The following is a 23,557-nucleotide window of genomic DNA, read 5'->3' as shown; positions in this document are numbered from 1 at the left end:
GCAGTGAGGAAGATATCAGGGGAGGGAGGGAGAAGTCTGGACTTCTTTGACTTTGAGGAAGACCCTGAAGGCGAAGAGTACCTCTAAGACTTCTTCCTCCTCCCATGCTGCTCCCACTGGGAGGACGGCCCCTCCAGATACTCGATGCATGGTGTGGCCTGCGTGCAGAAGTATCCTCTGGACAAAGGGTAAAGTCAGTGAGGATCCGTCTCCATCTTAAACATGAACATGGTACAACAGTGGCTTACCATTCCCGGACGAACCTATATGCCGTGCATTCCTCAAAGCACAAACACTGAACACGCCTGAAAAAAAAAAAAAAAGATAAAAAGTTGAAATTTTTGCTAGTTCCAGTGAAGAGCGTAGAAAAGTCTCCTCTCAACCCTAGCATAGAAGAGATAAGTCTCCTCTCAACCCTGGCTGAAATCAATGTGGAATTGTAGTAAATGAACAGGGCCTATGCTTCCCAGTACCTACTGATAACAACTGGTTGTCGACACCCCGTTAAAAGCTTTTATAGCTGTGTTCAAGCTTGCATTGTTATCTTCCCCTTTGTAAAGAATGAGGGTATGAAGTATTTGTGTAGGAACAAATGAAGAGGAGATATAAAATAGACTTCCATCTACATTTTTCTCGGGTATTACTGCACTATTCTATGCAATATAACAATCAAAATAAGATGTTCCATACTATATAGACACCTATTTATGAAATATCAAAGATTTATATTCCTATTTTTTTGGTTAAATCTAATTACAGTTTCCTCTTATTATAAAAACCAAAATAATTCAATATTTTATTCCTAAATATTATGAATGTACAAAGATTGGGAGTACAAAGAAGCCATGATCTGGAACACTGGAAGGATATTACACAGCACGATGTACATTGATATGAACTTCTTGTAAAAATGCTACAAGTTTAATAGATGAAGACCCAAAATTTTTAAAAACATCCTTATTAGGAAAAATCAAAATAATATGGTTTAATGAGATTGCTATTAAGTAAAGATTTTAAAATAAAAATCTTATTGAAAGGAATTTACTGACAAAAATAACATGTAAATATGTCTTAAAAATATCTTAAGACAAAAGCTCAAAACACATAAAAAATTAAATTTCAAGAATTGCATCCAACATTTGCACATTTTTTCACTCTTACAATATTATACAATATTATTTTTGGACTACAATCTTAATTATTGACAGTAGATTTCAAATAAGAATAAGCTCTTATGAAATCCTAAACTGAGGCAGTTCAGTAATATGACAAATTTGAAAGTAATTGGTTTTTTTCCTAAGATACAAACCTCTAGCTATTCATAGGGGATATTACTTCGGTAAAGCTGAAAGACGAGTCATGAGACTTTAAGTGAGGGTTATCCACCGGCCCGCCAGTTAGCAGGTCGGCGATGGTCTGCTAACCCGCTCACTCACACACCTGGGTTGAGTAACCACTTTTGCTTGCTGATAGGACTTCTAAGGGGATAGGTGCTCGCGGGCCAATCTCTATAAATTGCTACAGGTTTGTATTGTTAGGAAAAATGCAAATTACTTCCAAATTTGTCATCTGTTTCATCACTAATACAAACCAACACTATTTATAGGGGACGACTTACCCCTTAGGAGGGTGGAAGTCTGTGCCAACTGACTTCTTGGCATTGACCCAGGGTTTCCCTGTACATGCTCTGCACGGCCAGCAGCCTACACAAGCTGTGTGCTTGTTTTACTAGCAATGTGACTCTCTACAGTAGGTAAGAGTTCTTAGAATTGTAGGAATCTTAAGAGTGTACCATAGACATTATCCAATCACCCCTCGCTAAGAGTATAGGGATACAACAAGTATTATTTCTATACTAGGTTACACAAGGAAAATGGTTTTACCTGCAGATAGGTGAGGCTAGCCTTGCAGAAGACCCAGGGTGCTGATTCCCCAAGAGAGGGGAAGGTGAAAAAAAGAGCCAGTCATTCTTACACATTCTTCCAAGACTAATTTCAGGTAACATTTGCTCTCAACCCTTTGCTACCTGTCCATCAAGGAGACTGAGGTGTTTAAACCACTTGTTGTGCAGCCACTACAGGATCAATGGAGAACGTCTCCGTGTTCCTGTGGGTCACGATTTTGCAGGTAGTGGGTATTGAAGGTCGTCTGACGCTTCCACACGCCCGCTTGCAATACTTGCGCCACAGGTACATTGTAATGCTCCTAACGTCATGAGCTCTGGGTCGGATTGGAGAAGGGTCGGGATTCAGTGTCAGGTCAGTGACCCTGCGAATCTAAGCGGAGATGGTGTTCTTCCTTAACCTCCTCTTGACCTTCCCCGTGCTGATGAAGAGTGCTGACACTTGAGGGCAAGCTGCTAACGTTCTTCGAGGTAACAATTCAAACTCCTTACTGGGCAAAGTAACAGTTGATCTGGATCATCGGTTACAGTACAAAAACTCCCAATCCGGAAGGGCCCGAATATAGGATCCGCTACCTGGGAATTTGAGTCTTGGCTATAAACTCAAGGACGAAGTCGAGAATTACCTCCCCCCATCCCCTTGAATGGGCGATGTCATAGGAAAGACCATGCAGTTCACTAACTCTTTTGGCCCCAACCAAGGCAAGTAGGAACACCGTCTTCAAAGTGAGGTGGTGATCTGTTGCCTGGTGCAATGGTTCGTAAGGAACTACCTTCAGAAAATTAAGGACGCGAACCACGTTCCATAAAAGAGGTCTAACTTCCGACTTGGGACTGGTAAGCTGGTAGCTTTAAATGACGAGAGAAAGTTCCAACGAGGAAGAAATATCAACTCCTTTCAATTTAAAGGTAAGGCTCAAGGCTGAGCGGTAGTCTTTCACTGCCGAAACCGAGAATAGCATTTCCTCCCAAAGCTGCACAAGGAACCCTGCTATTGTTGGAATTGAGGCATCGAGGGGAGAGAAGCCCCTTCCACGTCACCAACCACAGAAGACAGTTCATTTAGCCTGGTAGACTGAAGCTGAAGATCGTTGAAGGTGTCCAGCCACACTTCTCGCAATTTGTTACGAAAATTCTCTCTGAGTGAAGAGGTGCTGTATAGTCTCCAGGTGTGAAGTCATACCGAAGCTATGGCTTTGTAGAAGATGTTTGCATGTGGTTGTTCGAGTAAATTGTGTTGTGGAGGGAGTTCTCTAGGAAGTTACGTCAGGAGTTGCAGAAGCTCCGGGAACCACTCTGCGTAAGGCCATAGTGGGGCTGTGAGTCACCCAGAGATTGTCGGATGCTTTGGTCTTGTTGAGTATTCTTCTTATCAGACAAAACGGGGGAAAGCTGCAGATGTCGATGTTGTCCCACCATTGTTGGAATGCATATTGTAAGAGCCTGGGGATCCAGGACTGGAGAACAGTAGAGTGGGAGCCTGAAGTTCAGGGACGTCACGAACAAATCCACAGTCATGGAACCCCACAAAGTCGTGACTTTGTTGACTACTAGATGATTCAAAGACCACTCAGAGCCCGCTATCTGAACCGCTCTGCTCAGATTGTCTGCGATTATGTTCCTGTTGCCCAGAGTGAAGCGGGACAACTAATTGTCTTCTGAGCATCTTAGTGTCTCTACTGCTAGATGGCATAGGGGCTGCGGAAAGGTACTGTCTTATTTGTTTACATAAGCCACTACTGTGGTGTTATAGCTCATGAACACCACGGAGTGACCCACCTGGAACTGCTGGAGGTCTAGGAAGGCTTCCCTCATCTCTAGAGGCCAGAAGCTGTGTGGTGCAGCATGTGTTCCCCCCACCCTTCTTTTGGTGCATCTGAATAGAGCATCAACTCCCTAGGGGAGAACGAGATGGCCGACACCCTGCGGAGGTTCTTGTCTGCCACCCACCACCTGAGGTCCATCTGCTCCTCTAGTCATATGGTGACTAGAACGTCCAAGGAATCGCTGGTCTGATTCCACTTGAACTTCAGCTGCCATTGGAGAGATCAAATCCTGAAGCAGCCATTGGGCACTAGATGGGCCAGGGATAATAGGAGACCTATGAGACAACCACCACTGGGCTGAAAGCTCTTCTCATCTGAGGAAATGTCTTGCTACCTTACTCAGCCTCTCTACCCTGTTGTCTGAAGGAAAGACTTTTTGTTGATCGGTGTCGATTATCATACTTAGGTATACTAGTCTTTGAGAGGGAAGCAGGGATGACTTCTCGAGGTTTACCACGATCCCCAGACCTTGGCAAAAGGCTAGAAATCTGTCTTGGTATTGAAGAAGGGTTGCCACCAAGACTGCTAAGATCAGCCAGTTGTCCAGATATCTTAGGAGACAGATGCTGATTCTTTGAGCCCAGGATCACACTAGGGCAAACACTCGTGAAGACTTGAGGTGCCGTTGAAAGAACGAAACACAACACCTTGAACTGGTATTTCTTGATGTCAAGTATGATCGTTAGATACTTTCTTGAAGACAGATGAACTGCGATCTGGAAGTATGCATCCTTGAGATCCAGTGTGCACATGTAGTCCTGTGGTCTTACCGCTTGTCTGACCGTGTCTGCCGTCTCCATGCTGAACGGAGTTTGTCTGACAGACTTGTTCAGTGCCGAGAGGTCGATGTCTGGTCTCGAAACGCCTTTTTCACAAGAAAGTCGACTGAAGAAGCCTGGGGACCCATCAAGGACCTCTTGGAGGGCGCCATTCTCCACCATAGTCTGGACTTTGGCCTAAAGGGCCAGCACCTTTGCAGATTGTTTTGCGTAGGAGCTTGATGATACTGTACTGGATCCCGAGTCAGTGGAGGTAAAGATAGAATGAATGGGACGCAATAACTTGAACGAATCACGGAAATTGTCAAGGATTGGGCTCCAAGCTGTAGCCAAAACTGCCAGTGACGCTGCAGGCATCTCCCCACTGGTGGACAAGTGGGAGGATTGCCCATCCTAGTGGGTGCGGCTTCGGCCGCTTCCCCTGCTGCTTTTAACACAACGACTGGACTTGGAGCCCTTCCGCCCTCTAGCTGGAAAGGGCTTTTTTGACACCCTTTGAGACACAGAAGGTGTCGTCATCGAAGTCCTGTTTGTCGACCTTTTTGCTGTCTGCTGCTGTTTCTTCTGTGGGAGAGGAGGCTGGTAGGGCCGAGATGTGAGAGCCCTACGGAGAAAGGAGTCCTGATTGGACTTCCTTCATCTCTCCGCTACCTGCTTGACATCTTCCAGCCTAAACAGAGATAAACTGTCGAGAATTGAGTTCCTAAGTCTTGTCACCTCTGCGTGCAGGACCTGTCTGTGGAAACTTTCTATTACCTAGTCCCTTCGCCGAAGGATCGTGTTCGCCTACAGGTTCACTACCAGGTGGGAAAAGAACTCATTGGTTCTAGTTCTCGATAATAGGAAAGCTTCCATCGACTTCCTCGTGGTCTCCTTGGACCAGTCCTTGATCCTGATCAGAGATGTAGCCACAAAATAGCCTGCATGGCATACTTCGCGACCTTCTCCTGGTTGAGGATATCTGTCGGAGTCTCTTGAAGAGACTCCTCAGGTTAGAGCCTCTATAGAGTGGTTGAGAGGCAAAGTTGGAAGGGGCTCAGAGACCTCAAAATACCTCTTCTGCTGCACAAATGGTGGCAGAAGAAGCTTAGAGGATGAGCCCGCTTGGAGGGAGTTGGAGGAGCCGGCAATCTGGGAGAACGCCTTCCATTACGGCACCTGTCAACCCCTTTGACAGGACAAAGCTCCACTGGCCTTGAGAGGTCTCCGAGTCCTGTAGACATGGTCCAGGACTGTGTCTTTGCCCTCTTGAGGGGCCATCGCTGGACTGGACTATCCGTTGATGGCCCTCATGAAGGCCAATACCTGCCAGAAGGCGTGTTCCGACTCCCTCTGCTTTGCCTCCGTTAGCTTACAACTTGCAGCCTTAGGGAGATACTTAGGTCTCACCAATAGAAGCACGGGGTGGGTCAAAGTTGTTAGGAACGTGCGTAGAAGGCACGTAGTTTGCTGACGTCCTTGCTGGAACTGGGAAGGAACATCAATGCTTCTCTTGAGCTGCTCCTCACTTCCTCTTGAGAGGCGAGATGATCATCTTGAAGGAAGCGGGCCTAAGTTGGGATGGCCCAACGAACATACGTCTGGGGTCAGACGGAGGGAGGGGGCTGTAGACGGAGGAGCTGACCTCTCCAAAGAAATCCTGTGCTGGTAGAATTAACCCCCTAATGACCCGACGCACTGCCTTGACCAAGGCGTCAAACCAGGAGGGTTCCTTCCTGAACGCAGTACAGGCCAGAAGATCCCTAGCTCAGGCTTGGATTAGCGAAGGGTTCTAGAAGTGGAGGTTGCTGGACTTTCGAAGGTTCCCTTTGGGAAGGGAACAAGACCAGCCGTCCGCCATGCTGGAGATCGTTAAGAGGTAGCTGGTTTCCACTAATGAAGAGACTCCTTCTCGGGTAGGGAGGCTCTGGAACCTGAAACTGTACGAGCTGGCTTAGCCCTGGGGGAACGAGTCTCCCTAAGGCGCAAAGGTTTAGGACTACCTGTTAACAGGAGGCTCCTCTTGATGCAGCAGAGATTGCTGATGTGGGAGAGGAGAACTCTCAAGGGAAGGACGACGGGAGTCATCTCTGCGGTGATCACGCGTTGGTCGAGTGTCCTGAGCTGGCGAGCAGCGACTAAGAGTTTACCTGTGAGGGTCAAAAGAAGGAGAGTGACAATCGCACTTTGGCGAGTGATGATAGAGTCCTGGATATTGGCACTTGGCAGAGGATCTAGGTGAACGGCGAGCAGCTGGCTAATGATGAGTTGGCGAATGGCGAGGAGGTGAGCGCTGAGAGGTCTTCAAACGGCCTGAGGGTGAAAGCCTGTGAACTGTCAAACGATGAGCAGCTGGTGACAAAGGATAGTCACGAGGTGATGAACTTTAGATGAAGAATGATGATCTCGGGGTGATGAGAAATGAGCAGCTAACGAAGGACAAGAGGCCGAAGACGTACGTCTAGTGGGCGAGGGAGATCGTCGGTCCTTAGAGGAACTGAAGAGATGTCTCCTGACAGAAGGAGAAGAAGGAGAAGGAGAAGGTCTAGAGCATCAAAGAGGACTACACTCTGGTTGCTCCACAAGGAGAGGCATCAGAGATGAGGCCCAATGGCATCTGGAAGAACTCTGTGGGGGACCTCACTCTTGGATGAGAGAGATGCCCACCCACAGGAGGGACCTGCCTCGGACTTTGCTCCACCCCCGATGGAAAAGTTTGCTCAACATGAGGGAAGTGCAGTCTTCGGCAACAGCAATGGCAACTGGAAAAGCCAACAGGTGGATCCTTCGGCGGTCAAGGTATAAGACACTCCAGGGTCATGCTGTACTAAATTAGAAGGTGACAAGGGCTCCACCTATGAGGAAGACAGTGTATGGTATTCTCTCACCACCAAGTTGAAGGTGATAACAGCAATGCCTCTTTCGACGCGGGACCGGTCATACTCAACGATGGCCAAACCTGCAATGTATCAGAGAAAGAAAGTGAAGGCTCTGCTTGAGGGGAGGGGCAGAACTGCTTCTCTAGGGGAAGCAGTCCTGTCCCTCGAACACCAAGGTTGACCTGGTGTTAGCCAGTCTACCCTTCTACTTAATCATTCACTAGGGGAAATCGATTGAGCAGGAAGTTCGGGAAGAGATCTATGGTCAAGGAAGAAGTCCGAGGTTTCTTCGACTTCGAGGGAGACCCTGAAGGCAAAGAATCTCTTTTGGACTTCTTGCGCCAGCAACTAAATTTCTCCCACTGGGAGGCAGATCACTTTCAGCATTCAGGGCAGGTGTTGCCCTGATCACACCGCCGCCCTCTGCAGGACGGACACAAAGAATGCAGGTCCGTATCAACAGAGGACATAAAAGTCCCACAGGAGCGGCCCTCAAGTCCTAGACAAATCCACATGTGGATGATCAAGGAGAAAACACAAACAAGCTGTAAAAAAAGCTTATAAAGCAATTAAGTCAATTATGGCAAGTTAAAAAGGAGGAGGAGAGTCGCAACGTCCGTTCTTTACCAAGCCAAAGCAAAAATGGTTACTCAGCCCAGGTATGTGAGTGAGTGGGATAGCAGACAACCCCCCCCCACTAACTAGCAGGTGGGTGGTTATCTCAAGCTAAAAGTCTTACGGCTCATCTTTCATCTTTGCCGAAAGTAATATCCCCTATGAATAGTCTTGGTTTGTATTAGTGACGGAATAAATATATACTGTACAAATATATAGGGAAGGAGGATTTTGTTGTCGAGATGAATTTTGCTGGTATGATATAGTAAGGACTAACAGAAAAAACAAGAAATTTGCAAAACCTAGACCTTGACAATAAGCTGACTGCCAAAATTATAAGCAGGAATTAACTCCCTAACTACTTTTAACTTTTCTGTAAAAAGAATAAAAAAATAGACCATGTTCATCCTAAACTGTGACATCAATGAGGTTCAATGTGCCTATAAAAAATAATGAAAGAAAACATGCAGATATTGAAATGAATGAACCCTGTCCTTATAAAATACACCTAAAAGACAGAGTAATGAAAGTTTATAATTTGTATATCATTTGTAACATTACACTAACTTCAATTAACTCCTACCTAGCCAATAACTAAGCCACATAAAGTCTTTAAAAATGCGACAAAAAATCAAAAGCGCCGTATGACGTGAATTACTCATCTCGACAGTATTAATATTTAAAATTTAAAACAGTACCAAAGATAGTAAAAGGAAGACTGGAAACGCAGTAGAACTTATGAGCATTCGCCCTCTAGTACGGCAGGCTGGTACATTGTGCGCTTGTTTTCTGCTACAGTACTTGCTTACCTTAGTCTTCAGACAATAAGCTCAGCAATGGTGTTGCTTTATTAAAATGAGTAGCCAGTGTTGTGTACATTAATACCTATGAATGGTCTATCACAAAATAGAGCATTTTTTCTCACATTTACTGAAGCAAAGTTAAGTTAAGGGTGTAGATATAATGTATAAGTTTAGACCTGAAGAACATGTGTACTTTAACAAAGTCCGATATTATACTTTAAAACAGGGCCTACTGTAGACTAAGACCACTTTGAGAGGATCTTTCTTGACTAATGTAGACACAAACACATACAGTACCTCTAGAAACACAAATAATACTAAATGCAGAAAAAAGCTGAGAATCATTTCTGACTATCTGTTATATGGTATGAGTAAAATAGGGCATTTGAACACTGAAATACAGCTTTAATCCCTTTGTGTGTTTTTATTAGCAAATTAGTTGGATTGCATTGGTAATAGGTTGTGCTGATCAAGCACAGGGTATTTTCAGGAGAGTTTTCTGGTCTTCCCTTTACTTTCTTTAAGACAAAGCAAAGCCTGTTTGATTGAAATTAAAAAAATACAAATTTCAAGTGCAAGAAATTATACTTCATTTCCTGAATTATAACTAAAAACAAGGTATATGCAAGTCACCACCTGCTTTTTATCCATTCCTTTACTTGAATTTTCTTAGGAAGCACTCAATGTGCTTTAATTTGTTTCTTTTCATTCTTTTCCTTGTTTTTCTGACTATCTGGTCCATGCAAAACATTTTGTTCTTAGTGTTAAAGTACAGTATAACAGAGTTATATTCTCTTTCAATCAGTTTTGTACAAACACAAAAATAAAAAAAAAATATTTACATAATTACCATACTGTACTATATGTTTTACTGAATCACTTCAAATAACCTTTTTTAATTCACCCTGAAAAGGTCTGTCTGACTTACATATTTCCATATCCACTATACCTATAACATTAACATAAGTATATCCCTAAACTCAAGGAAAAAATGTAACATACTGTACAATACTTTATCTGCTGTAGATAAGATTAATCATGCCTAGATTTTTACAAAAAAGATATCAAAACACTCATGATTTTGATATAAATAATCCTATTTTTTTTTACATATTCCTAATCTGGCACTTTTGCTTCTGTTACCAAGAAGCTGTCAACTGAATGAATAACAGAAATATGCTGTCTATGAAGATGGAAATGCATCTTTGCGGAGAGCTATGAAAAAAAAAAGGATACCAACACTCAAGCCTTTAGGACAATAAACGTAATTTATATTTTTTACTTCAGTCTATCTTATTTCCCCTTATATGTATGTATCATTAATTTGATGGCTTATCACTAAATGGGAAAATTAAAAATAATTCTTGGTGTTTCATGGCTCGCACTGATCAATACCCTCTTGCCCTAAAGATTTCACTTGTAAAACTAACTATGACTAGCCTTTTTGGAATGATTATTTCATTAACCAGAAGGAGGCCCACTAATATACTCCAGTGAGGCTTCATTGGAAGTTGCCATTCGAAGGTGCTCATGTTTCTTGGCGTAATACATATTGAAGTCCAATCTGTTGAAATATATTGCAAATTGTATAGATGGTAAAATAAATTTCCAGAGAAGAAGTGGTAATCATATTTACATATAAACTTAGATGTCTAAAAATGGTAAACTGAAGTCTTATTGGGATAAATAGGATTTTAATAAATTCTATTATTTCCATACTTACCTTTGAATCATAAAGTATTACCTAAATAAATACCAACTGCTGACCTTGCAACACTAGAAATAAAAGTAAAAGAAATTTTTCCCTTTGCACCCTTCTATCTCTTCAAATATGCAAGGACACTGACCCTGTGTTATATGTCAAAAGATTTAAGAATGGTACAAAAACTAAGAGCAAGAAGAACACTACCAGCAACACATCAGTTTAAATAAAGTTGTTAAAGTCAATGTCAAGTGTAATTACTCAAAACAAACAATAAAGGTTGGGAGAGAATCATTGGTGAATCAAAAGAAAATGTAGAAGTGATAAATTTTAATATTAAAATCCTGTTTATTTCCATGAATCTTGCCTTTGAATTACATATCTTTGAGGTGTTGATGATTTTCCTGTAAAGGCTAGAACAGAGAATCGAATAATACATGATATACCAAAAAATATTGTCTTCCCTGCCCTAAAACCAGTGTAACAACATGCGAGGCACAAACGTGTGCATACAGAAGACCAACGAGTTCAGGCTCTATTAAACTTATAATACCTCTAATGCTGAATTCATCATGTCAATTAATGAGAACCATTACTAATGCTGAAGACACTGCTTACCAGGCCATTTGCTTTTTGCATTGCAACCATCTTTTCAATCCAGGAGTATACCTTGCTTCCCTTCATTGGCATGGAGGCAGGAGGGTCTTGGGGACCACAAAGTACTTCCCCAAATATAGTTTTTTCTTCATCAAAACCCTTTTTTAGGTTAGGTTGCTGAGTAGTCCCCAAGGTCTATTACCAGAGCATAAAAAGGTGACTTATGCACCATAAGGAGTCAAGTTACCTATAACCAAGCAAACAACCAATGTATGCTTACACATGTGAAAGGAAACGACTAACAAGTCAACCCACTCACCTCATGAGAGGAAATCCGTGGAGGAGCTAGATGATCATCACAGTGCCTTTGTAAAGGCTGAGGTTGCCACTCTTCTACCTGATTTCACTAGTAGGTGCCCTGATTGAGTGAAGCATCGCACATGCAGTTTGAAGTGCTTTGATTTCTTTCGAGCAGTGACTTATAAACACCCTATGCCCAGACCCATTCGTAAAGTTCTGCATTTCGTGAAATTACATAGCAAAAAATGGCAATGTGGAAACAATTTTCTTCACACAGAGAGCTTTAGGGATAAAGAGTGGATCAGTTTTTTTTTTTCCTTTTTTATATAAGGCAGGTCAGGAGAACATGGATAGCCCTGTAGAAAAGGACTTGCTGATTTCGGTATTTTAAGACTATCTTAAATTATGTGGATCTCTGCAGATATTATGGCAGGGAAGACACACAACAGAGGTTAACCCAACTATGTTGTAGAGCCAAGATATAAAGAGGGCTCCAACCCTGGAAGGGCTTTTCAGTTTTAACCAAAAATGAAAGACCAGGGGTCAGTATCAGGAGGCAGCGAGGAGGAGGAACTCCTGCTCTCTGTGTAATGCTGCAAATTTACAAACTCTTACTCCCAAAGCTGAGGCGGTGGTCAATGACCTCTCACAGCCCATCAAATATTCAACACTTTTAGAGATTTCTCTTATGTATATACGAAAGCAAAAATCCAGGCAAGGAGGCTCTTGGTCAGACATACAAGGAAGTGAAGATATTCAGACTTCCTACTCTCTGATAAAGATGTGCTGACTGAACAGGGTGTGACTTCAGTCTTAGACACTGCAGGATTCGAAACCATGGACGGTTTGACCACAGTAGAGGTACAAGAGCAGGTGAACATAGATTGTAGACCATCTGTTCCAGTCTAAGTTCATGGCATTTGCAACTGCTTGAGAATCCACATTTGGAGCTACATAAGGAAGAAGTTTTCAGCTCTCTTTCATGGAATGAGCTTTGATCTAAAGATCTGCTATATGTCCAGGGCCGTCTGCCTGGAAAAAGCATCTGCCACCACACTGAAAGAGCCTGGCTCTTCAAGGAGGACACTCCAAAATCAAACCAAACCATTGTTCTCGAGTCTTGGATAGTGCCATAGCCTCTATACCATGGTCTTTCACTGTCTTGGGGTAGAGTTCTCTTGCTTGAGGGTACACTCAGGCACACTATTCTATCTTATTTCTCTTCCTCTTGTTTTATAGTTTTTTATAGTTTATATATGAAAGATTTATTTTAATGTTGTTACTCTTCTCAAGGTATTCTATTCTAATTGTTAATTACTTCTCTTGTAGTTTCCTTATTTTCTTTCCTTATTGGGCTATTTTCCCAGTTAAGAGCCCTTGGGCTTATAGCATACTGCTTTTCTAGTAGGGTTTTAGCTTAGCAAACAATAATAATAATAATAATAATAATAATAATAATAATAATAATAATAATAATAATTATAATAATAATAAGAGGAACTCTCACAGGTTTCAAGAGACTGGGACGGAGGAATCCCAGGGTGACAGGGGACGTAAGAATGGATTAGTGCTATTAGAGACCCACAAAACACATTCTTAAAATGTAATAGCTGACCACTCCCTGTGACCGACCCCTAGCGAAATAGGCTCAACTGCTCTTAAGACCAACTAGAAAACCCTGTTGCTGCTTCTTGGTAATACTCAGTAGTACCTAAGAGTCTGGCTATTCTTGGATGTCCGGAAATCCCAGTAATTGCTAGCCTTCCACTGTCAATCCTAGTGAGAAAACAGGCTTTTGCCTTGTGTGGCTCAGTTGGGAGCTGTGGCACGTTAGGGACAGCCCAACGTTGAGGAGACTTAACAGTTGATTTGGGAGGTTGGAGATAGAAAATTTACTATACAGTAAAGTGATATTAATTTCATTCTTAAACTCAGTGTTATCAAATGTAATAATGCGTAGTTAATACAGTTAATTTAGTTAAAATATGTATTCTTATGGGAAAATTTTGTTTTCATAAACTATTAATCACTGATTATGAGTTGAGTGTACTTTGTAAAGAAAAGCTATCTGTCAATTTTTTTCTTACCCCAGGATTAAACGAATGCGACATCAAGTTGGTAACTATCACCCCCCCCCCCCTTGAAGTTAATGCAAAAAATATTCAAATTACCAAATAAACAATTGGGGCATAGACTTCAAGGAAGGGTGCACTGCAAACCCATGCCATAATAATGTATACCTGTTCTATTAGCAGGAATAAGAAATTGAAAAATGAAAACCAAGAACTAAGAAAACAATTAATAGAAATCATGTCCAAGTTCCAACAGTTAGATATAAGGAACAAAGAAGTCATAGATGATGTAGAAAATGGGATTAGTATCTAAGAAATACCAAATATGATATTTTGATTATAAAATAAATTTTTGAATATACTTACCCGGTGAATATATAATAGCTGACGTCTCGGACGGCTCGACAGAAACACAAAAACTCGCGAGCGATCGCCATGAAGGTTGCGGGTGTGCCCACCAGCGCCGACTATCGGCCAGATACCGCATATACATGTAAACAGCTCCAGTTCTTCTCATTCCGCTGGGTCTCTATCGGGGAGGAAGGGAGGGCCTATAATTTATATATTCACCGGGTAAGTATATTCAAAAATTTATTTTATAATCAAAATATCATTTTTAAATATTAAACTTAGCCGGTGAATATATAATAGCTGATTCACACCCATGGTGGTGGGTAGAGACCAGTATTAATACAATATAGGCGTATATGCTTAGAGTTTTTGACAGTTATATCATAACAAAACCCAAATAAATATAGGTACCTGGTAAGGAAGCTGACTCTGACGATTATTCTGCCTTGTTAGTCCGCTTTCCTCACGAAGCCCAGCCATCCTCTCAGGATGCTGAAAGACTCCCAGGAGCTGTTGTATCCAGGGCGACAACCCATACAACAGGACCTCATCAAAACCCTTAATCTGGGCGCTCTCAAGAAATGACATTTGACCACCCGCCAAATCAAAAAGGATGCGAAAGGCTTCTTAGCCTTCCGTACAACCCAAAACAAGATTAAAAACATTTCAAGAGAAGATTAAAAGGATATTGGAATTAAGGGAATGTAGTGGTAGAACCCTCACCCACTACTGCACTCGCTGCAACGAATGGACCCAGTGTGTAGCAGTCCTCATAAAGAGTCTGGACGTCTTTTAAGTAAAATGAAGCGAACACCGACTTGCTCCTCCAAAAGGTCGCGTCCATAATACTTCGTAGAGATCTGTTTTGCTTAAAGGCCACGGAAGTTGCTATAGCTCTTACTTCGTGCGTCTTGACCTTAAGCAAGCAACGATCTTTTTCACTCGAGTGAGAATGAGCCTCTCGGATTAAAAATCTAATAAAATACGATAAAGCATTTTTAGACATAGGCAATGATGGCTTCTTAACTGAGCACCACAAGGCCTCAGATCCACCTCGTAAGGATTTTGTACGAGCTAAATAAAACTTAAGAGCTCTAACTGGACACAGTACTCTTTCAAGCTCGTTGCCAACGATCTCTGACAGGCAAGGTATATCAAACGACTTAGGCCAAGGACGAGAAGGCAGTTCATTTTAGGCCAAGAAACCAAGCTGAAGTGAACATGTGGCTTTATCTGTAGAAAAGCCGATGTTCCTACTGAAGGCATGGATCTCACTGACCCTTTTAGCCGAAGCCAAGCACACTAAGAAAAGCGTCTTGAGGGTGAGATCCTCCAGGGAAGCTGAATGTAATGGCTCAAACCTGTCGGACATTAGGAACCTTAGGACCACGTCTAAGTTCCATCCAGGAGTTGCCATACGACGCTCCTTAGAGGTCTCGAAGGACTCAAGGAGATCTTGGAGATCTTTATTATTGGACAGATCTAAGCCTCTATGTCTGAACACAGAAGCCAACATGCTCCTGTAGCCCTTAATAGTGGGCGCAGAGAGGGAGCGAACATTTCTCAGATGTAGGAGAAAGTCTGCAATTTGGGCTACAGAGGTACTGGAAGAGGAAACGGATGATGACTTGCACCAGTCTCTAAAGACTTCCCACTTCGACTGGTATACCTTGATGGTAGAAGCTCTCCTAGCTCTCGCAATCGCTCTGGCTGCCTCCTTCGAAAAACCTCGAGCTCTTGAGAGTCTTTCGATAGTCTGAAGGCAGGCAGACGAAGCGCGGGGAGGCTTTGATGAAGATCCCTTACGTGGGGCTGCCGTAAGAGATCCATCCTTAAGGGAAGACTCCTTGGAACGTCTACCAGCCATTGAAGTACCTCTGTGAACCACTCTCTCGCGGGCCAGAGGGGAGCAACCAACGTCAACCTTGTCCCTTCGTGAGAGGCGAACTTCTGCAGTACCTTGTTGATGATCTTGAACGGTGGGAATGCGTACGCATCCAGGTGAGACCAGTCCAGTAGAAACGAATCTATGTGGGTCGCCTCTGGATCTGGGACTGGAGAGCAATAGGTCGGGAGCCTTTTGGTCAACGAGGTGGCAAAGAGGTCTATGGAGGGTTGACCCCAAGTCACCCAAAGACTCTTGCACACGTCCTTGTGGAGGGTCCATTTTGTGGGGATCACCTGACCTCTCCGACTGAGACAGTCTGCCAAGACGTTCAAGTCCCCCTGGATGAATCTTGTCAACAGGGAGATGCCTCGATTTTTTGACCAGATGAGGAGGTCCCTTGCGATGACGAACAGTGTGTGGGAGTGAGTGCCTCCTTGCTTGGAGATGTACGCCAATGCTGTGGTGTTGTCCGAATTGACTTCCACCACTTTGTTTCGAAGAATGCTCTCGAAACTCATCAAGGCCAAGTGAACCGCTAACAACTCCTTGCCGTTGATGTGCATGCTCTTCTGATCCGACGTCCAAAGACCCGAACATTCCCGACCGTCCAGAGTCGCTCCCCAACCCAAATCCGACGCGTCTGAGAACAACACGTGGTTTGGGTTCTTGACTGCCAGGGACAGACCCTCTCGCAGACTTATGTTGCTGTCCCACCAGTTCAGGCATGCTTTTACTGGCTCGGAGACCGGGATTGACACAGCTTCCAAAGTCTTGCTCTTGTTCCAGTGTGAGTCTAGATGGAACTAGATAGGGCGAAGGTGAAGTCTCCCTAGTGAGACAAATTGCTCCAGGGATGACAGAGTCCCTAAGAGGCTCATCCAATTTCTTACTGAGCAACGGTCTTTTTTCAGCATGAGACGGACTTTGAGCAGGGCTTGCTCTATCCGGGTGGCAGACGGAAAAGCCCGAAAAACTAGACTGCGAATCTCCATCCCCAAATAGAGAATCGTCTGGGATGGATTCAGTTGAGACTTTTCTAAGTTCACCAACAGTCCCAACTCCTTTGCCAGACCCAACGTCCAGTGAAGGTCCTGCAGACAGCGATGACGGGACGATGCTCTGAGAAGCCAGTCGTCCAAGTACAGGGAGGCTCGAATTCCCGATAAATGAAGGAATTTTGCCACATTCCTCATGAGCCTCGTAAACACGAGAGGAGCAGGGCTGAGGCCGAAACACAGTGCTCGAAACTGGTACACCACATTCCTGTAAACAAACCTCAGATACGGTTGAGAATCTGGGTGAATAGGAATGTGGAAGTACGCATCCTGCAGGTCGAGAGAGACCATCCAGTCTCCCTCTCTGACCGCTGCTAGGACGGACTTCGTGGTCTCCATCGTAAATTTTGTTTTTATAACAAAAACGTTGAGTGCACTGACGTCCAGCACTGGCCTCCAACCTCCCGTATGCTTTGGGACTAGGAAGAGACGGTTGTAAAATCCCGGTGATTGAAGGTCCGAGACTTTCACCACCGCTCCCTACTCTAGTAACAGAGACACCTGCTGATGTAGAGCTTGTCTTCTTGACTCCTCTCGATACCTGGGAGAGAGGTCTAGAGGAACTGTTACCAGAGGAGGTCTGCGTACAAAAGGTATTTTGTACCCCTCCTTGAGCAACAACACAGACTCTTGGTCTGCACCCCTCTTCTCCCAGGCCTGCCAGAAGCTGTTCAGTCTGGCCCCTACCGCTGTCTGAGGACGTGGGCAGTCAGACTCTGCCACGGGAGGACTTGGATCCTCTCTTCTTGCCTCTTTTCCCGTCGGCACGAGCGCCTCCCCTGCTGGGGGCTCTGCCACGAAAGGGCGGGATAAATCTAGTCGCTGGGGTATCGATCTTGGGCCTCACGACATAAGACGATGAAGGAGCTCCCTTGCGAGCAGAAGTAGCCATCAGGTCGTGTGTATCCTTCTGCACAAGCGAAGCCGCAATGTCCTTGATCAGCTGTTGAGGAAACAAGGCAGCTGATAAGGGGGCAAAGAGAAGCTCCGACCTTTGACAGGGAGTAACTCCTGCTGAAAGGAATGGGCAAAGAGTTTCCCTCTTCTTCAGGACTCCAGACGTAAAGGTGGCGGCGAGCTCATTGGAGCCATCGCGGATGGCTTTGTCCATACAAGACATAATAAGCACGGAAACATCCTGGTCGGCAGACGAGATCTTCCTGCTTAATGCTCCTAGAGACCAATCTAAAAAGTTAAAAACTTCGAAGGCCCTGAAAACCCCTTTAAGGAGATGGTCAAGGTCCGAGGAGGACCAACAAACTTTAGAGCGTCTCATGGCCAGGCGACGGGGAGAGTCTACGAGGCTTGAGAAGTCACCATGGGCAGAGGCAGGGACTCCCAAGCCGAGAACTTCTCCCGTGTCATACCAGACGCTCGCTCTAGAAGCTAGTTTAAAAGGAGGGAAGGCAAAGGCCGTCTTCCCCAAACTCCTCCTGGTAACCAACCAGTCGCCTAGCAAACGTAAAGCCCTCTTAGAAGAGCGCGAGAGCACTAGCTTAGTAAAAGAAGGCTTCGCAGCAGCTAAGCCTAGCGCAAACTCAGACGGAGGCGAACGAGGAGCAGAAGTAACAAAATGGTCCTTAAAAATCATCATGATTTTCTTAAAGTCCATCGAAGGTTGAGCAGCCTTAGGCTCTTCTACGTCTGATAAAATATCCAAAGGAATATCAGTAGGCGGAGGATCAGCAACATCCTCATCTGAAGGAACCTCGTCCGACAATTGATGAGTCTCAAGAAAGGGAGAGACCTGCCGCGGTGGCAATGCTTGACAAGCAAAGTCCACACGCAAAGGAGCAGCAGTAGTAGTCAAGGAGGCTACGTCATGTCGCTGCTGAAAGGACTGACCAGCAACAACAACAGGAGCTGACGGACGCTCGACGTCAAGTCGAGACTGCCTTGACTGCCTAGACTGAGCAGTCAAAACAACCCTTGACTGCGGTGTTTGACGCTCAACGTCAAAACAAGGCAACTGAGCTGGTTGGCGAACGTCCTGAACGTCAACACGAGACTGCGGCAGCGGCTGAACGTCAACACGAGACTGCGGCAGCGGCTGAAAGTCAACACGGGACTGCATCGAGTGAGGCTCCAAGTCACGTGACTGACGTGACAAACTACTGACATCACGCTTCTTAACGTCAAAAGGACGAGTAAAGGCTCGTTTGGGCGGCTGACGGCCAGAGTCTCGATCAGCGTAACGGCGAGGATCATCGTGAACCTGCTCAACGGTATACTCCTCCATAAGGGAGGCAAGCTTATTCTGCGTATCCTGCAGGACAACCCATTTAGGATCAACGGGAGTCGGTACGGGCCGAGACGATGGTAACGTCTGTGACGGCAAAACATTGCCTTACCTGAGACTCTCGGAGCCCGTGTTACGCTTACGTTTAATCGGCGAACAGTCTTCCGACGACTGCAAAGGGTCAGAGCTGTCCCAATGGCTACAGCCAGGACGCTGGACCTGTCCTGAAGGGACTGACTTCCGCTTTAAGGGTCTAGAAACTTTGCTCCAAGGTTTCTTTTGCGAGAAGCCTTCGGATGACGAGGAGAAAACAGCCTCGCTCGTCTTATGGTAGGGGCGATCTTGACGAGACACGCCCGATACCACAGAGGGAACGTCTGTTCGTTGGTTAAAGCCTCTCGTCCCCTTAAGTCCTACGACATTACTTCTCCCTGGTGCAGGGGAGCCTGAAAGAGGTCTCGGACTAGGTGAACGACAAGCACGAACAGACGAACCCTCGGTCGCAACACTAAAAACACTTTGCGCACTAATCACTTTATCCCCACGATTTTCTGATTTGGCACTCTGACACTTTAACACATTCACATCCGCCATGAGTTGATTATGGTCCGATGCTAAAGACTCAACTCTCTCGCCCAAAGCTTGAATGGCAAGCAACATATCCCGCATGGATGGTTCATGAGTGCTAGTAGAGGGTTCAGGAACAACTACTACAGGGGAAGGATTAGGTTCAGGGGCATGGGAGGAGGAAAAATCCAACGACCTAGAGGAGCTTCTCCTCACCCTATCTCTCTCAAGCTTACGAGAATATTTATCAAACTCTAGCCAGTCGAATTCCGAAAGTACCACGCACTCATCACACCGATCTCCTAATTGGCAGGTTTTACCCCGGCAATTAGAACACACGGTATGTGGGTCGAGAGAGGCCTTGGGAAGACGTTTGTTACAATCCCTAGCATTACATTTACGAAATTTAGGTCCAGGGATAGGAGAAGGGTCAGCCATTTTGAAAAGTCAAAGAAAATCCAAAAACAATCCAAAGTCATCAACAATAAACACTATCCAAAAAAGGGTTCAAGAGTTTTAATTGAAGAGAAAAACACCTGTCACTGCGAAAGCTCAAAACCAAAAAGAAGTACTTCACCAAGAATGACGAAAACTCCAGGTCAACAGCGAGCGGAATCAACTTGTCGACAAGACCGACAGAGAAGAACTGGAGCTGTTTACATGTATATGCGGTATCTGGCCGATAGTCGGCGCTGGTGGGCACACCCGCAACCTTCATGGCGATCGCTCGCGAGTTTTTGTATTTCTGTCGAGCCGTCCGAGACGTCAGCTATTATATATTCACCGGCTAAATTTAATATTTAAAAAAAGTAAAATCAAGGACAGAACCTGGAGAGGAAATAACCAACAAAAAACAGAGAATTCATGAAACCCACTAGAGGAAGTGTAGCTAAGACCAAGAAGACTAAACAACAGCTTAGAAATGTAACTACAGTACCACCAAAATAGATTCTCCCCCCTACCACAGGAAGAGGAAGATAAGATGTTAATTGGAGACTCTATGGTAAAGGACCAAGGGGAGCATTTCAGCCTCAATAAGAGAATGAAGGTCAGGTCCTATCCAGGTGCCAACGTACAGGAGATAGAAGTGGTCAGTAAAACTAACAGAGAACAAGAAGACCACTATTATTGCTCAGGCAACCAGAAATGACCTATTCCCAAGAAAGGAAACTACTGGCCAAACAGAACATTTGGTTAAACAGCTAGAAAAAACTCAGAAATGGCCAGAAACAAGACCAATAATATTATAGTAATAGGTATTCTCCCAAGACTCAATGTTAGCTACTTCACCCTCAGTAAGGCCATAGAGATAGATGAAAGGCTAAGTCCATAATGCTAGAAAAAGTAAGTCAAATTTATAGATCTTTGGAGATCTTTGGGACACTTCCTGTGGCAAGAGAAAATTATAGAAAAGAGACGGAATACACTTTAGTGAAGAAGGTAAGAGAGTATACGGAAACCAACTTAATCTCAGACCGTACAATTACTTAAACACAGTAGACCAAGAACAAACTAAACCCTTAGAAAATCCTCCAGCAACTAATAGAGGAAATTTGGGCGAATACTCCGATAATTCAGATAAAAGTAAAACTAAAACACTGGTAAATCAGGGAATCGAGCAAAGCCACAGAGTAAGAGAAAAAAAAGATAGAAAATTTCCTCAGAGTGGCAAAATTCAATGCTCAATCAGTTAGAAACAAAATGGAAAACTTCAGGGCAATGATAGCTAGTGAGGAACTAAATGTCATAGGCATTACCAAGACCTGGATTCAAAAAAAAACAAACGATTTTATCGTTGAATACAAAATCTCAGGTTTCAAGCTTTTCAAGAAGGATTGCCTTACAACAAAAGGTGGAGGGGTAATGCTCTATGTTAAAAATCACTTAAACCAGATAGAAATTAAATTAGAAACCGAATGTGAAGTGACAAGTGCAAATATTAACACCATAAGAAAAAACATGTCCATATTAGTAATATGAAGACCACCACATCAAACACAGGAACAGGATAAAGAGCTCTATGAACAACTTGGACAAGAAGTTAACAATAAGCTAGCTGTCCTATTGGGAGACTTCAATGCAGCAGTAAACTGGGACACTATGAATTCATCATCAAACACAGAGGGACAAAGGCTACTAGAATTTGTCAACCATGAATTCCTCCATTAGTGGGTTGATAACAACATACAGTACTATATATTGTGATAACAGCAGAAGAAAATTTAATATCCAGTGTTTCAGTAGGCAAAATTATTGGCTAATGTGATCACAATAGTTATGTTTCAGGTAAATATTCCTCACCAAGAACAGAAAATTATGAAAAAGCTAGATTACAGATGGAGTAACTGGATAAAACTGAAGGAATACACCAACAATTTAGAAAATGACGAAACAAGGAAAATAAGATACACAATGGAACTCCTTTGTAGAAATATATAAAGAAAAAATGGCTAAATGTATACAGCATAGAAACATTTTACCAAATGGAACTCCACAACCTAAGTGGTTCAACAGAGAAATAGCCAATGCAATAAGAAGTAGAGACAGGAAACATAAATCAATGGGTCCAAAGCCTTCGATTCATGAAATTTCCGAGCACAAGAAGTTAAGCCAAAAAGTAGATAAACTAGTTAGAAAGGCCAAGATCAATGAAAAAAAAAAGAGTGGGTCAGCTAGTAAAAAAACCCAAAAGAATTTTTTGCATATGTAAACAGTAGAAAACCAATCAAAACCACCATTAGCCCATTAAGAGACTAAGAGTGTAATCTTGAAATAAATTATCTGGAAAAGCCAAACTGATGAATGCATATTTCACAGCTGTATAACTATGGAAGAATCAACGACCCTCCCTGAACCAGCTATCAAATATGAAGGGCCACAGCAATTAAATAAAATACCTTTACAATGGATGATTTCAAAAAGAAAATAAAAGGACTCAGTAAGTCTAAGGCACCAGGTCCAGATGATATTCACCTAAAAGAGATTATAGAACTAGAAGAAGCGATAACCTCACACTTTTACAAAATGTGGCAAAAGACAGCCAACGAAAGAAAGGCACCACGTGGATAGAAACTAGGCAATGTTCCTCCAATCTACAAGAAGGGACCAAAAGAAAAACCTGGCAACTACAGGCCTATGTGTCTAACTTCAGTGCCTTTCAAATTTTTTGAATCAATAATACAGTAGTAGAGTCAATATTAGAACATTTAGAGAAAAACAATCTTCCAATAGATAGCCAACATGATTTTAGACTAAAGAGATCATGTGTGACAAATCTGTTGGAAATTTCCACATGTTTAGCATTTATGACAAAAGCAGGGCAATAGACATCATAATACCTAGACTTTCAAAAGGCTTTTGATAAAGTTTCTCATAAAACATTAATGGTCAAAATTAGAGAGCTAGGCATCATTGACAAGCCAGCTGATCAGATTGAAGATTGGCTAACAAACAGAAAACAGAAAGTTGTAATCAATGGATTCTTTAGAGTGGGCAGCTGTTACAAGTGGAGTACCTCAAGGATCAATCCTTGGCCCATTGCTATTTCTGATTTACATTAATGACATAGATTTAGGATTAACTAGTAGAATAACCAAATTTGCCGACAATACTAAACTAGGCATAAATGCTGTGAACTCTGAAGATGTAGAAGCCTTAAGAGAGAATCTAATGAAGCTAGGAGAATGGTCCAGAAAATGGCAAATGACTCACTTATGGAAAATGCAAAGCCATGCACATAGGTTATAGTAACCCACAATCAGATTGCTCACTGCTCGGTAATGAAATAGAAGATGTGGACCAGGAGGAAGATCTCTGTATTATTATCAACAAGGATTTGAAGTTCACCAAACAGAGCATAAAAAAGGAAAAGCACAAAAACTAATAGGTTAAATAAAGCAATAATTCAAATACAGAAACAGAGACACTGTACTACAGCTGTACACATTACTAGTAAGAATTGGACTCCTTACTGTAGATGGGCTACAATACGGAGTCCAATTC

General features: G+C 43.4%; 1 protein-coding gene across 1 annotated transcript in view; it reads right to left on the bottom strand.

Moving 5' to 3' along the window:
- Positions 1 to 783: 783 nt before the first annotated feature.
- Positions 784 to 23,557, bottom strand: part of LOC137630696 (gamma-tubulin complex component 2-like) — a 250,855-nt gene continuing 228,081 nt past the window's right edge. Inside the window, 1 exon segment of the mRNA XM_068362328.1 lies at positions 784 to 10,348. Coding sequence (XP_068218429.1) covers positions 10,246 to 10,348 — 103 coding nt within the window. The 3' untranslated portion in view covers positions 784 to 10,245.

The sequence above is a fragment of the Palaemon carinicauda genome, chromosome 38 (genome assembly GCF_036898095.1).
Source record: "Palaemon carinicauda isolate YSFRI2023 chromosome 38, ASM3689809v2, whole genome shotgun sequence".
Classification (NCBI taxonomy): Eukaryota; Metazoa; Arthropoda; class Malacostraca; order Decapoda; family Palaemonidae; genus Palaemon; species Palaemon carinicauda.
The sequence above is the reverse complement of the archived record's forward strand: the minus strand, read 5'-3'. Positions and strand labels throughout refer to the sequence as shown.